General features: G+C 41.9%; 1 protein-coding gene across 1 annotated transcript in view; it reads right to left on the reverse strand.

The window, feature by feature from the left end:
* The window catches only part of FAM135B (family with sequence similarity 135 member B), an 861,083-nt gene that overhangs the window by 324,444 nt on the left and 521,531 nt on the right, over positions 1–15,108 (reverse strand). The window contains exon 6 of the mRNA XM_086966257.1: positions 3,714–3,784. Coding sequence (XP_086822383.1) covers positions 3,714–3,784 — 71 coding nt within the window. The remainder of the gene's footprint in view (positions 1–3,713; positions 3,785–15,108) is intronic.

Below are 15,108 nucleotides of genomic sequence, written 5' to 3' on the forward strand. Positions count from 1 at the left end.
GCAATCCCAGAAGTTACTTTAAAAGACCTGACCACCCTTATTGGTAATATGAAAACTGGCTCCCCCACTGATCTGATCCCTGCAAAAATGATCTCCCCTTTGGTGGAATCATTAGGCCCCACTATTCAGAAGCTTATGAATCTTTCCTTTGCCGAGGGACAACTTCCACAACCTTGGAAAGAAGCGGTAGTGAGCCCTATACGGAAAAACACCACCCTTCCTTGGTCAGAACTCTCCAACCTTCGCCCTATTTCCCTTCTCCCTTTCATTAGCAAGCTGGCTGAGAAACACGCTAATACCATCCTTTCCAAATTTATCGAGGCGACAGGGGGCCTGGACCAATCACAATCTGGGTTCAGGCCCAACCACAGCACTGAATCGGCCCTCCTATCTGTGACTGATAAGATCAAAATGTCACAGGATAAAGGAGGGTCCATGATATTAGTGTTGTTGGACCTGTCTGCGGCCTTTGATACCGTGTCCCATAACATCCTTCTCAGCCGCTTGCAGGGAGTGGGGATTGGAGGCTCAGCACTATCTTGGCTGGAGAGTTTCCTTTACGGGAGATCGCAATCTGTCAGCCTGGGCACCTATCCCTCCACCTCAAAGGCGCTCACAAAGGGGGTGCCACAAGGCTCATGTCTCAGCCCTACATTGTTCAATGTATATGTGGTCCCCCTTGCTGAGATTGCACGGAAGTATGGGTTCATACTAGTTTCCTACGCTGATGACACCCAGCTCCTCTACCCTTTCAGCTCCCTTGGTCCTACAGTCAAGGAAAATTTTGCTGAGGGTATGAGGGCAGTGTCACATTGGATGGCCGCAAATTGCCTCCAATGTAACGTTGCAAAAACTGAGGTCATGCTCTTCGGCAGGGCGAGCCTCCTTTGGTCTCCTGAATGGTGGCCGCTGGACTTGGGCCCAGTTCCCACATCAAAGCCTCATGTTAAAAATCTAGGGGTTAAGATTGACCAAAAATTGACCCTCAAGGAGCATACCAATCACATTGTAGGACTATGCTTTTACAGCATCGGCCTCCTAAGACGAGTATTTCCATATCTTCCGGACACTTAGAGGAAGACACTCGTGCAGGCTCTGGTTACTAGCCGCCTAGACTACTGCAACGGCCTGCTGACGCTAGCATACGCTGATGCAGTAGGTCGTTTGCAGGTGGTCCAGAATACGGCGGCTAGGCTGGTCATGGGTGCGCCGGCTAGGACTCCTTCTAAGCCTTTGTTGGTGGAGCTACATTGGCTCCCGATACGGCAGCGCATCAGTTTCAAAATATGCTGCACGGTCCACAAATGCTTATATGGGGACAGTCCAAAATATCTCTCCCAATCTATTGAACTGTACCAACCCAGCCGTTCACTTCGTTCAAGCAACCAAGCACTCCTGAAACCCCCTGCAACAAAAAGAGCTAGGCAGGGAGACAGAGCATTTTCTTCGGTTGGTCCTGCCCTATGGAATAAACTTCCCACAGAAATGAGGATGAACATCAATCATCTGGCCTTCAGAAAGGCCCTGAAAACTCTCCTCTTTCAGGAAGCATTTCATTCCCTTTAATGCACCTTGAAGACTACGACAATTTTCTGGCTGGCAAAGCGCGGAGATACCCTTATGGGATTGATTCCAGCGCGATACAAGAAATTAAAAAAAAAAAAATCAGGACTGGCTCTTCTTCACCCTCTTGAACTGAGTTATTGGGGGGGTTCTCGTATGGGACCTAGTTAAAATGCCCTTTAAATCACATACTTTAACTGAGAATCCTTCCCAGTGACAGCAGGCTTCCTCTGCCCTGGAACTTTTGTTTTCCCAGGCAGGACTAACAGTGCCAACACATCCATGCACTCTTGATTCAAGTAGTTCTCCTTATCCGGAAATCATTTGCAATTTAACCGCTCTCCGGGAATTCATTTGACATCTCTAAATGTTCCAGGAGTTGGTTTAACACTTCAAAAAGTACAGCTGTTCAAAAAGAACAGTTTCAGACTTCACTGTGCATAGAGGCCTAGACCTGGGAGCATCAGTACAGGAACATGTGTTTCAGATTTGGAAAACAAGAAGGAATTAGCAACAACACTTCCAGTGTTCCTTTGAAGGCAGGAAGTGACAGCTACATCACAGACAGGAATGCATCTCTCATGCTACAGTTCTGAGGCTAACTCTGAGGAAAAGAGGCTGCCACATTCCGCTCCAACCTACACCATCTGATCAAAAACGCACCTCTCTGCATTATGATGTAGTAGACGACTTGTAAGATTTGCTTTCGGGGTATTTATACCTTCCTATATTCTTTCTTGGTAAGTCACTGAGATGGAGAACTGACTACAACACAGAAGGTGCATATGTCTGCAAACACAAACTGAAAAAATATTACATTTCAACCAGATGAAATCATTACAAATATACTCTAAATCCATCTTTGTAGTATTACGGTTTAGGTAAAAGTATGTGTATGCTGCAAAAACTATTAATCTCTTCCCCTGTAATAAATTTAATTTAACTTTGGAAATTTGAGAAACACTGCTGAATGCTGGCAGGTGTGAAATGTGAAACCATAGGTCACTGAATAAGAATATGTTCTTGAATTTTTGAAACACAAACTATTATTACAAGTCACTCGACAGGGCAGCCGACAATTAACTTACAATATTATACCAGCTGTTGAAAAAGACGTACGTTTCATCTGAGTTTGCAGACTTCAAATCAGGGCTGGCCTGCAGTGATAGGGTTTACAATAGAAGGGCAGAAAATATCAGTTGACTATGAATACATTGTTGAATTGACGTTGTTAGATTGATAAGTGTACAGTCCGGGGTGAAAAAAAATGGACATTTGGGGCAATTAATTGCGAAAATTGTATCACGCCTCATCTTCCTCCTGTAAAGTTCAACCATCTCTGACCTCAAGAGGGTCAGTCCTCTACAAGGTATCAATTGATTGAAACACTGTCTCACATGAGTCAACAGAAACCACTTATTCTTGAACCATTAACCTTTTGAGGAGAGGCTGACTCAGATGTATGCTTCGAAACATTTGCCAGTTAGATGAGTGAGGGTCTGTGAGAGGGAGGCCAATGCGAGGGGTCCACATGAAGAGAACTTGATAACAAAGTATGACGTGAGTGTGGCGTGTGGGATTGTCTTCAGTGGGATCTGTATGTGTGATAGGAGAATGGCACACACACACTTTATTAATTTTTTTAGAGCAATCAAGCTGAGCTGCCCTAACATCTGAATAGATTTAACCGGCTGCGGCCCCTGCAGGTAAGAGTGGTGAGGTGGTGATGGGCCGGGTGGGGGGATGGGGGATTTTGACAGACGACGACGAGGGTAAATGAATTATTTATTTATTTTTTCCTTGTGGTCGTCTGATGAAACCCCCCCAACCTGGCCCCACCGTTTTTACCTGCACCAGCCGCTAATGGATTTAAGATGTCAACAGCCCTAAATTCACAATCCGCCACCACATTAAAGAGCTCAAAATTGTGTTGAAAAATTGAGAACGGGCGCATTTCAGCACATTCCCATACTGATTGAGTCCATAAAATACTCTACAATTGTCTCAATAGGGTGAAACACGCCACCATGGTAAACATGGCCTTCCCTTAACAAAAAAAATATATGTACAGCTGTTCTGTCTTCTGAGAACCTCCACCCCTCGTTACAAAGCCCGAGTCCTATTAGTAAATGTAGGAAAGCAGTACTCACTGTTGCTCGCTGTCAGTAAAATGAAGGTCCAGTTTCATCTGGAAATCAGCCTCGCTCAGTGCCTCTTCTACCTGAAAACAATGCAATGGGAGTTATTTGCAGCCGCTTTGTCATATTCTGACTTATGAATAAATGCATTTACTTGAGATGCACATCAACTGCCACCTGCCACCTAAAATATTTTCTTCAAGCACAATAAAATGCTGCAGGCCATACATTGAATATTCAATTTACATTGGAAGTAAACAGAAGAGTAGCTACGTCTTATATTGTTCTGCACCCATGAAACTTGGTAAGTGGTGATGGAACTTGACAGTGAATATTATGCGTAAACAATATTTGTTTCACAAAGCTTAGATGATATAAAGTAAATGCTAATTAAAGACAACAAATTCCAGGCTGGTATATATTCCTTTGAAAAAGCTAAAGTAGCTATGGGAAGGTGCAAAAGATTCCATCTAAGGGCCTGGTTAAGAAAATAGTTCATAATTTGTCCCCTGCAGTTCACGCCTTCTAATAAAAGCAGAGTTACATGTGTGTGGAATTGACAGATGTTTCCAAGAGTACTCCGGGAACCCTTTCCTGGGTACTACTCAAAATCTTTTGTGAAGTCAAAATTCTATCTATGCAGAGACATTTCCAAATAAGTAACTGTAAATGGTGTGCAACTGTTTGTAGGAAATGCCATCGCACTCGTGCAAATGGGAGAGAGGTAGGAATGGGTTCGCTGCCCAGGAAGAGGTGGTAGTCTGCTGATGATAGGAAAAGCTCTCTTGGCGGGCCTAAAAACTATCCAGCTGTTCAGGTCCCTTTTTGACGCTCTGGATGCAAATGGACAGACAACCTCAACCCCTTCTGTCCATGGAGGGTCAGTGAAGTGGGAGTGCCCAGAAAGAACACTCACAGCAGGAATCTTGTGTTGAAGAGGAAAGGTGGCGCTTTAAGATCCATCGATTCCACATACCTCAATCAGGGGGATGCTCCTGAATGTTGCCAGCTGCCAGAATAAGGGATCTACATGTTTCGGGTTGTGGCGCATTACCTGATAGGGATTACTTGTCCACGAGGCTTGCTCCCCTCTAAGGAGATCCCATTTAGGATTATGTTGAAGGTGACCCTAAGGGTGAATAATGTTGGCATGGTGCTTTATGGGCCTCTGGCATCTCACATAGTTACATGAGTGTGAGCCAGTTGAGGTGCGTGTGTTTTCAGCACAATGTGCACCTGAATAAAATTCTACTGATGGGTTATCCCAAAATTACTCCTTATGATAGGGACGCTGCCACGGGATCAATTAGTCACATTTAGGCAGCTGCAGGGGAATTTCAATTCCACAGGAGTGTTTCAACAAAGGGTGTGTTTTTTTTTACCTTTGCAAGGCAGCATGACCCCTGGGGTGAAGGCAGAGTGATCTCGGACGGACTATTCTGTCTTTTGTTCAATATACTGGAGTCTGCCTGCGGCTCACCTTATAATATTTGGATACAAAATGTACGTAATTCAAACTAATCAATGAATATGGCACATAAAAAGTACATTTTATTGGTGGGGCCAGTGGGCCCTTTGTTTTGCGCATAATTTTGGATTTACTACACTTGGCACACAGTCCAGGTTCAGCTGCATGATTTGTGGATTTCGAAACAATTATTTGTTCTACCTGAAAGGGATCAAAAGTTAATTCAAAACGCACCATAGTGGAGTCCCACAGTGCCCAACCCAGATGTAAACTGGTACCAATGAGAAGAAAATGTTGGCCAGATAGTATTAATTGACGTCAAAATGATAACATTAGTAAAATAATATTGCCACAGAAAGTGCCACATAATGCCACAATGCTTGCCTTTTCTTGACGTATAATATTAGTCAACCATGAAGCATAGATCGGTCCTCCCTAATCACATAATTGCAGTGTACCTGGTTATAGGTACACACCACTTTCTCTCTCTAGTGCATTTTACAATACAAAACTGATGGATGCAGTGCAGCTGATTGAAGATAGGAAACTTGTATTCTTTCTTCAACGCAGTAAATGAATGTCTCTTCATAACCAGGTGCACTTCACACTATAGTATCGAAGAGATATCCACACAAGTGTAAAATGTTCAGTCAATATACATGTCCTCAAATCCTTGGTGCCTCACTTGACCATTTTTTTTTATCCTAGGCAATTCATTTTACACCACAGTACCTCCTTGTACTTGAGTAATCATTTTGACAGCACCATGATGTAATTACATTCAGGATAAGCGCTTTACAATGTTTTGAAAAACTGGGGACCCCTACTTAAACTACGTTTGCTAGTTGTAGGGAACTATAGACATTTATGAAAAAGATGAGAGTGAAACACTCTCACTAGCAGAACTTAGAATTATTAACTGCCCATATGGTGAGTAACAATCAGAGCAACCCTTCTTACAAGTGATATCAAATGATTACAGAAAATTGTTATTTGATTAAATTATTTTTATTTTTATTTTGGATATTTCCTATTTTATTATAAATATATTGTGTCTCTTAAATAATTCATTGATAAACATACATACATTCCATACATTAATACATATGTAAAATAATCAATACAAAAATACACTATACAAAACCAAACACAAAATCTGCGGTCGATGTAGTAGTGAAGTAGGCAAAGCGGTGGATTATAGCAACTACGCGCGTTTCGGCCAGTAGCCTTCGTCAGGTGACCGTCATTGACAAAAAAACAAAACTTGACATAATACAACGTAAATCTACAAAAAAGGAAATATAAAAGATACATGGCATTATCTACTTTGGTTCCTTTGTATATTGTTATTTCTCTACAGTTATATATGTATCCAAAAAAGAACTCTGTGGGTCAGTATTGACAATACATATTATACTTTTTAATATATATATCACTTCATATTTTTATAGAGAAGCAGCTACATGTATTCATCAAAAGAGTGAAAACAACTGGATTCTTTTCATCCCTATATAAAAGTTCATTATACATTTGTATCTTATCTATATCCTATGTTTATATATAATGTTTAAGTGTACACTGGTTCTGTCGGTTGTGCCTGAAACATTTCCACCTATTTGTCCACATACATATTCATTAACATATCTTTTAGGCCTGACACATGCAAACAAGTGGGTTACTTAACAACAGTATTCTCCAATTTAGAATTAAGACAAGAAAGAAAAACCAGGTAAAGGCAGGACACAGTGGAGAAGATGGAGACAGTTTGAATGAATTAAAATATAGTCCCTTTTGGTTCACTAAACGGTCCAGCCTAACCTATGGGGTAAGTGAGATGAATATATACTTACTATCAAGGCATTTATGTTTAAAATTTTGAATGATTAATATCTGGTCTGTTCTGTGCCATAGGGTGGGAAGAAAATTCCGCACTTGTGTGGTGCCTTTTATTTTATCCAATCCGAAAGCGGGAAATATTAGGACTCTATGGTAAAGTTAGAGGAAAAAACGACACCATTACGGTTCTGCGTAACTCTCTTTTCTAGAATGGCATTTAATTACCAATTATACGTTGAAATGTAGACCAGGATAGATCCCACATTTAGTAGTCTTATATTTATGATTTCCTCTTTTTATATTGCTTATTTGTCAAAACTTTTTTTCCCCCCTTTTTTTTCCCCACTCCTATATCTGTTCCAATTAAACTAAAGATGTGATAAACTAAAAGGTTAAAGGAAGACACTTTCCTCCAAGCATTTTGTTTGAGACAGATTGCTTGTATTTGAAATCCAACTTTTTCGTACAAGTGACAGCTTATAATACTCGAGCATAACTTGAAATTACCATTTAGTCGGTCCTTTATTTTTCTGATGTTCCAATTAGATGATCTCAATTATATTGGTAAAAAAGAGGGATTGAGGTAAACTGGCGAACACGTCCTGTTAAGTAAATATATATATATATAGGTTAGTTGACTATATTTAACGGAGCGCTCTTGGTAAAAATCCTATATTTTATCCATTTGAATTACCTTATAAAAGAAATACTATTTTCTGGGTAATATCTCCTTTCAGAGGGATGCCATCATTTTGTTGAGGTCCTTTAATATCTATTCGGTCGTATGCGATTCTATGGGAAACCGAACATCGTTTGTTTAGTAATACAATTTACAAAGGTAGATACAGTTGCACTATACGATGTCATGATAATAAAAAAACATACCTATTGTCTTTTCTTTAAGTACAGTAAATAGCCTTCCGATGTTCTTTATTGATTATATAGGTTTATCTAAAACGAGATAAACAGAAGGAAATATATATTTTGTACCAAAGTGGATAAACGAAGGGTAGCAACTAACTAACGTATAGGGCAATCTCCTGGCTGGGATTCTTACCTTCGTAACGGAAAGGTCTATCCGTGCATTACGCCGGGGGTCCGCAACGATCAGGAAGCACAAACCGACTGAGACCATGTCGGTTTATATATAGCGCGTATATGTCTCGCGGTTTTTCTAATATCTACAACCGGTGTGTGGCTGATAGTGAGGGCGCCAGCAAATGACGTGGATAATAGTCGGCTCTTTGTGACTACGGACAGTCAGAAAGAGGGGATGTTTCACAAGCATGGACGCCAGTTGTTTTCACTCTTTTGATGAATACATGTAGCTGCTTCTCTATAAAAATATGAAGTTATATATATAAATTAAAAAGTATAATATGTATTGTCAATACTGACCCACAGAGTTCTTTTTTGGATACATATATAACTGTAGAGAAATAACAATATACAAAGGAACCAAAGAAGATAATGCCATGTATCTTTTATATTTCCTTTTTTGTAGATTTACGTTGTATTATGTCAAGTTTTGTTTTTTTGTCAATGACGGTCACCTGACGAAGGCTACTGGCCGAAACGCGCGTAGTTGCTATAATCCACCGCTTTGCCTACTTCACTACTACATCGACCGGAGATTTTGTGTTTGGTTTTGTATAGTGTATTTTTGTATTGATTATTTTACATATGTATTAATGTATGGAATGTATGTATGTTTATCAATGAATTATTTAAGAGACACAATATATTTATAATAAAATAGGAAATATCCAAAATAAAAATAAAAATAATTTAATCAAATAACAATTTTCTGTAATCATTTGATATCACTTGTAAGAAGGGTCGCTCTGATTGTTACTCACCATATGGGCAGTTAATAATTCTAAGTTCTGCTAGTGAGAGTGTTTCACTCTCATCTTTTTCATAAGCGCTTTACAATATCAGCACTCTTTTATGGCTTCATAGGCCATAATGATTATAACAGCATTGACCGTATATTTAGTAAACATGGTCAACTGATATTTTGTGCCTGCCTCAATGCCCTTATGCAACAGAGGTATTTACAACATCTGAGTTTAAGTTTAGAGATGATTATTTTCAATAAATTTTACCCAATACTTTTATAAATTCTAGTGGCAGGACATACTCAGGAAATAAATTATGGAAAAGTCAGGACCGGCTTCAACATTGGTGGTGCCCAGTGCCCCCACAATGACTTCCTTCATGCATTCCCTCCTTACCACTCTCTAATGGTGCCCCTAAGCTCTCCTTAGCCCCTCTTTGACATTTACTAATTTTATAGCACTACTCTTCCCAATGTATTGGCCAATTATGATGTCGGTCGGAAAGGCTCCGAACGGTATTCAAATTCTCTGATTCTGATTCAGAACCTCTGTTTCTGACCGAATTGGATACGTTTGCGACCAGCCGATTATGATGCAAGGAAACCATTTTGACTGTCCGATTCGGTTCCGATCAGCATTTGGACAGCCCAAGTCGTTTGAAGCTGAATCATACAGCTTTATGGACACGGTTTCCGACCGAGCGATTATGATGGCCATTTCTGACAGCCATTCTGAATCGGTCTGCCCGACATGAAACACCTGTCGAGATCTGACTTCGGGGGCCCATAGCAGACCTCCATTCACCCATAAACCTCTGGTTGGGGCCTGTTGGAGTTTCCAAGGGACCCTACTTTCTAACCATGCACAGTGTGGCAGGCACCATGAGGTGCCCGCCACAGAGTGCTAGGTTTTCCCCAACCACACCTTTTTTCAATGGGAGCCTGCGATCTCATTCAGAACACAGGCTCCCATTGAAGTTAGTGCTAGTCTGACTGAACAATGTTCGGAAGCATCGTAATCGGTCAGTCGGACTCGCAAAACCCAATTCAGTCGCAAACGGTTTTAAAACCGATTTGGTCGGAAGAATTTCCGACCAAAATAGTAATTGGCCCCATAGAGTTTTAGAGCGCTTTACACCACACATATTGTACAGAGGCAATGAGTCATACAATGTATAGGAAATGTTTCTTAAGACATTAGGGACTACAACGTGTAGGAGTCGCATGTCATCCATAATGTTTGGCATTATGTGTTAAGAGTGCTTGGTATAGAGAAGCAAAGGGGAAGATTTACTTGTTTTTCATGTAGTGTATTAACCAAAGTTGCTACGCTGCACTGCATGAAATGGAGAGCGCACAACAGCATCACATTCATTAAGATACAGTGCTGTTGCTTTCTCGTCTAGTGGTGGTGTACATTAGAATGACTTTCACAAAAGCTCACAGCCTCGCACCATAGTGCACCGGTGTATGTGTGTAATGTCAAGCGTAGGCTTTATACCAGTAGGATACTCATCTGGTGCTAAATTCTATGCTTTGGTAAAGTTTAACACTTTACCACTTTGTATGTATGCTGTACAGTGCAGCACATATGCACAGTTCGAAAGGTTTGGAGAAAACAAGTATGTTCTCTAACTTTAGACCTGCCTCATAGAGGAATCCTTTTTTGATGCAAATCCCTTTCTAAGTTAGAAGATACGGATAAGCGTCAAATTCCATGGGTGGGTGCATGGGAATGTCCATGTGCCACTAATAGTACGTCTCCTTGATGCATAGAAGCACATGGTCCTACATTGTGTTACTTTAGGGCTACTTTTCACATTTGTCGCAAAATTTACGATTTGCACTAGAAAGTAAAACCCAAAGCACTTCAGCCCCGGTTTGGTCACTTTTTTTGATACCGACTAGGCATAAACTCCATAAAGTGTTAGTAAATTCACCCCATAAACCCATGATTTAAAATTAGTATTGGAGGTGTCAGACTAATAACATTTTATTACTACTAACAGGAGCCCTTTTTAGCAATCGTATGATAATGAAAGATTGAGGAAAAACAATAAGATTCTAAACATATGCTTGCAATTTGCATGCAACATTTTGGTGCCAGTTGCCAGCTCAATGTGCTATATTAGAAGGATTGTACCTTATGAACTCCAAGTAATAAAAGTATCTCAGTGAGAAACCCCAAAAGTTATCTCTGTGACAAACCCAAAGAGCTATCTACATAAACGATAAATCTGATCTGCATTAAATACATTGTGCTTTGCAGTGGAAACTTTAACCATCTATGGTACTTTATCATAAGTCAAAACTTCAAGTAGACAATTCACAGATATCTGCATCAAGTGCATTAACCATCAGCGTTATCATGCTATTGATTTTATCTTCTGGAAAAGGTTGAGCACACAAATATCTCTGCAAGCTGGTCATGCATAGGACATCGCCTCGAGCTTGGCGCCCGGTCTCAATTAGGCACTGTCCTTTTTTATCAATGTTTTTAAACGCATGTCTTGCACATCTTGAGTGCAAGAAATTGGGCTATTGGTTGCCTGGGGTGAGAGCCTTGGTCATCCAGCAACCACAATACGTGTCAGCGTAATGCACAAGCAAACCCCAAATTAATCTGTGATCAACCCCCTGGTAGCTTGGCACAGAGCAGTCAGGCTTAACTTAGAGGTAAAGTGTAAAGTATTTGTGCAATAATGCAAACAGTAAAACAGAGAAAGCTCCACACATAGAGATTCCACCAAGTTAAACAAACAGAGCAGAATTTAATAAAGAAAACAAGACTACAACTACAATAATCAGTAGAACCAGAATTATAGATCTTTAAAGAATAAAGTGTAAAATAGCTGGACTGGGTCAAAGTTAAAAGATCAAGCCGACCTCCCTGGAGCGCAGGCCAGATACAGTTCCAGATTAGTCCTGCTGAAGTTTTACCTACTCAAATGTTGAGCCCCATTGGAGAGGGCTGCACGGGGAGCGTCACAGGATGCTGTTGGCATGGTGCACAGAGCAGTCCGGGCATCACAGCTGTGTGGGCTGGAGCTTCACGGCGGTGGTCCCCCAGAAGCAGATGATGCTAAACTGTGAAAAGACAAGCTGACAGCGACTTGCTCTGGTTTTCAGTGTGAGTGGCACGGGCCCAAAGCTTGATTTAAGCTCACTGAGCCAAATCAAATGTCCAAGACCTTAAGGGCACCACTTGGGCATTAGAAAATCACTGTAGCTAGTAGAGGAGCATTTTATGTCCCTGAGGTTCAGATCAGGAGGCCAGCAGACTAGCTCTTGTGGTTACTGTGGGGTCTTTAGTTCAAGATGAAGTTAAAGATCCAGTTCTTCTTCCCCAGGCAAGAGGGAAGCGGGTATGAAGTCTGCACAACAAGGCATCAGTTCCCTTAGAGCAGCAGTGTTCCAGCACAGCAGACATTTTCCCTTGCAGAGGACTCACATGTCCAAAAGTGTACATACGAGTTGGTGTCTGAGGTTCAGTATTTATACCTTGCTGTGCCTTTGAAGTGGCAAGAAGCTTTTATACACAGGCCTTTGAAGTGCACAGATGTTCTGCCTTCCTGGCCCTGGACCCAGACTAACTACAGGGGGTATGCAGCCCTCTGTGTGGAGACAGGGCACAGCCTACGTAAGTGTGAGTGGGGCTTGGCCCGGCTCCTCCCACCCATTCTGCCAGTGATGGCCCATCCAGTCGCACCTAAGCTCTCTTTTGTTTGTGGCTGTCTAGGAGAAATACACACACTTCAGCTGTCAGCTACACACAACATTGTGACCAGAGACAGGTTGCAGGAACAAATGGCCAAGGCACAAAAATGCCAACTTTCTAAAAGTGCAAAAACAACAATTGATGGACGGAATGTTGCACAATGGCAAAACATTCACCACCAGTCACGATCTGTGTTTAATCCATTGTTATTTTGCTCAGACGTGAGTCCCATGCTCCCCACACCACTGAAGTCAAGCTATCATGGCTGAAGACGGCTGATAGCCAGAAACCGGTCCTAGGATGCTTGATTCTGGTCCAGGAAAGACATGGCTTGGAAGTTCGGGCTGGACTGTTCCCATGAGGCACAGGGTCAAGACTGATTTGCATATGGCCATGTCTGAACTGGGGTGGTGTGGAGTGCAAAAAAACGATGGATTTAGCCCCAGATCTCTGTACTGGGGAGAATGTATGACATTTTTCTGCATTCTGTCCATCAACTGTTGTTTTTGCATGTGTCACCCCGAGGGGATGGGTCTGCTCAGACGTGAGTCCCATGCTCTCCACACCATTGGAGTCACGCTATTCTGGCTGAAGACGGCTGATAGCCAGGAACCGGTCCTAGGATGCTTGATTCCGGTCCAGGAAAGACATGGCTTGGCAGTTCGGGCTGGACTGTTCCCATGAGGCACAATGTCAAGGCTGATTTGCATATGGCCATGTCTGAACTGGGGTGTGTGGAGTGCAAAAAACGATAGATTTAGACCCATATCTCTGTACTGGGGTGAATGTATGACATTGTTCTGCATTCTGTCCATCAACTGTTGTTTTTGCATTTGTCACCCCGAGTGGGATGGGTATGCTCAGACGTGAGTCCCATGCTCTCCACACCACTGGAGTCAAGCTATCCTGGATGAAGACCGCTGATAGCCAGAAACCGGTCCTAGGATACTTGATTCCGGTCCAGGAAAGACATGGCTTGGCAGTTCGGGTTGGACTGTTCTTATGAGGCACAGGGTCAAGGCTGATTGCATAAGGCCATGTCTGAACTGGGGTGGTGTGAAGTGCAAAAAAACGACGGATTTAGGTCCAGATCTCTGTACTGGGGAGAATGTATGACATTGTTCTGCATTCTGTCCATCAAATGTTGTTTTTGCATTTGTCACCCCTAGAGGGATGGGTATGCTCAGACGTGATTCTCATGTTCTCCACACCACTGGAGTCAAGCAATCCTGGCTGAAGACGGCTGATAGCCAGAAACCGGTCCTAGGATGCTTGATTTCGGTCCAGGAAAGACATGGCCTGGCAGTTCGGTCTGGACTGTTCCCATGAGGCACAGGGTCAAGGCTGATTTGCATAAGGCCATGCCTAAACTGGGGTGGTGTGGAGTGCAAAAAACGATGGATTTAGGCCCAGATTTCTGTACTAGGGTGAATGTATGACATTTTTCTGCATTCTGTCCATCAACTGTTGTTTTTGCAACTTTCTAAAAGAGGCATTTTCAGAATTAAAATTAAAAATTCAACTTCACCAAAAGTTAGGGTTTCAAATTGGTTTCCAGAGACCCCAAACATGAACCAGTCACATCTTCCCATTTGGAAATACACTAATAAAATGTAATAAGGCAACTCCAGTGTTATCCTATAGGAGAGATAAGCCTTGTAGCAGTAAAAAACACATATTAAGAGTTTTTCATTACCAGGATATGTAACACTTAAACATTCATGTCCTACATTTAACATACATTGCACACTGCCCTCTGAGCTGTGCAGTGCCTACCCTACGGGTGACTTATATGTATTAATAAGGAAGGCTTGGGCATGGAAAAAGGATTATCTTGCCAGGTCAAAATGTCAGTTTAAAACTACAAACACCCAGGCTGCAATAGCAGGCCTGAGCTATGTTTGAAGGGCTACTTCAGTGGGTGCCATAATCATTGTTTAATTTACAGGCCCTGGGCAGATGTGTTGCCACTTGGGACTTATAAGTACATTAAATATGCCAAGTAGGTATACGCCAATGTTACCATGTCTAGAGGAGAGAGCACAATCACTTTAGCATTGGTTAGCAGTGGTAGGATCCTAAGGCTAGGAAAGATTAGATCAGTAAAAATGGAGGAGGAAGGCAAACGTTTGGGCAGAAATATCACCCTAAGACTAACAGGTCTCTTGAGGTCCTGTCCTTTCTGAGTTTTGACTTCGTGTTACCCTGTGCAGAGATTTCTTATTGGTTACCTGTTCCCCACTGACTCAATTTGTGATCTTGCTAAACTCTGTACCAAGCATTCTGTTAACTTGTTTTACACTGCTACCAGTCCTTGCCAGAGTCCCTGTCATTTCTTCAGGTCCAGAAAGTGTTCAGCTCAGGTGTCTTGGGGTGCCACTATTAATTGTGGCACCAGCTAGTGTGTGGGTGTGGCTTCAGAGAACTCCCTAAACAATGGGGTAAAAGCTCCCTCAGCCAACCTTATCCACTTTCTTAGTAGTCTCTCTTTGACTTACAGCAAACAGGCCCAAAAAGCTGTGTCAGGGCATTCTCAAGTTGACAA

The sequence above is a fragment of the Lissotriton vulgaris genome, chromosome 4_1, assembly GCF_964263255.1.
Source record: "Lissotriton vulgaris chromosome 4_1, aLisVul1.2, whole genome shotgun sequence".
Classification (NCBI taxonomy): domain Eukaryota; kingdom Metazoa; phylum Chordata; class Amphibia; order Caudata; family Salamandridae; genus Lissotriton; species Lissotriton vulgaris.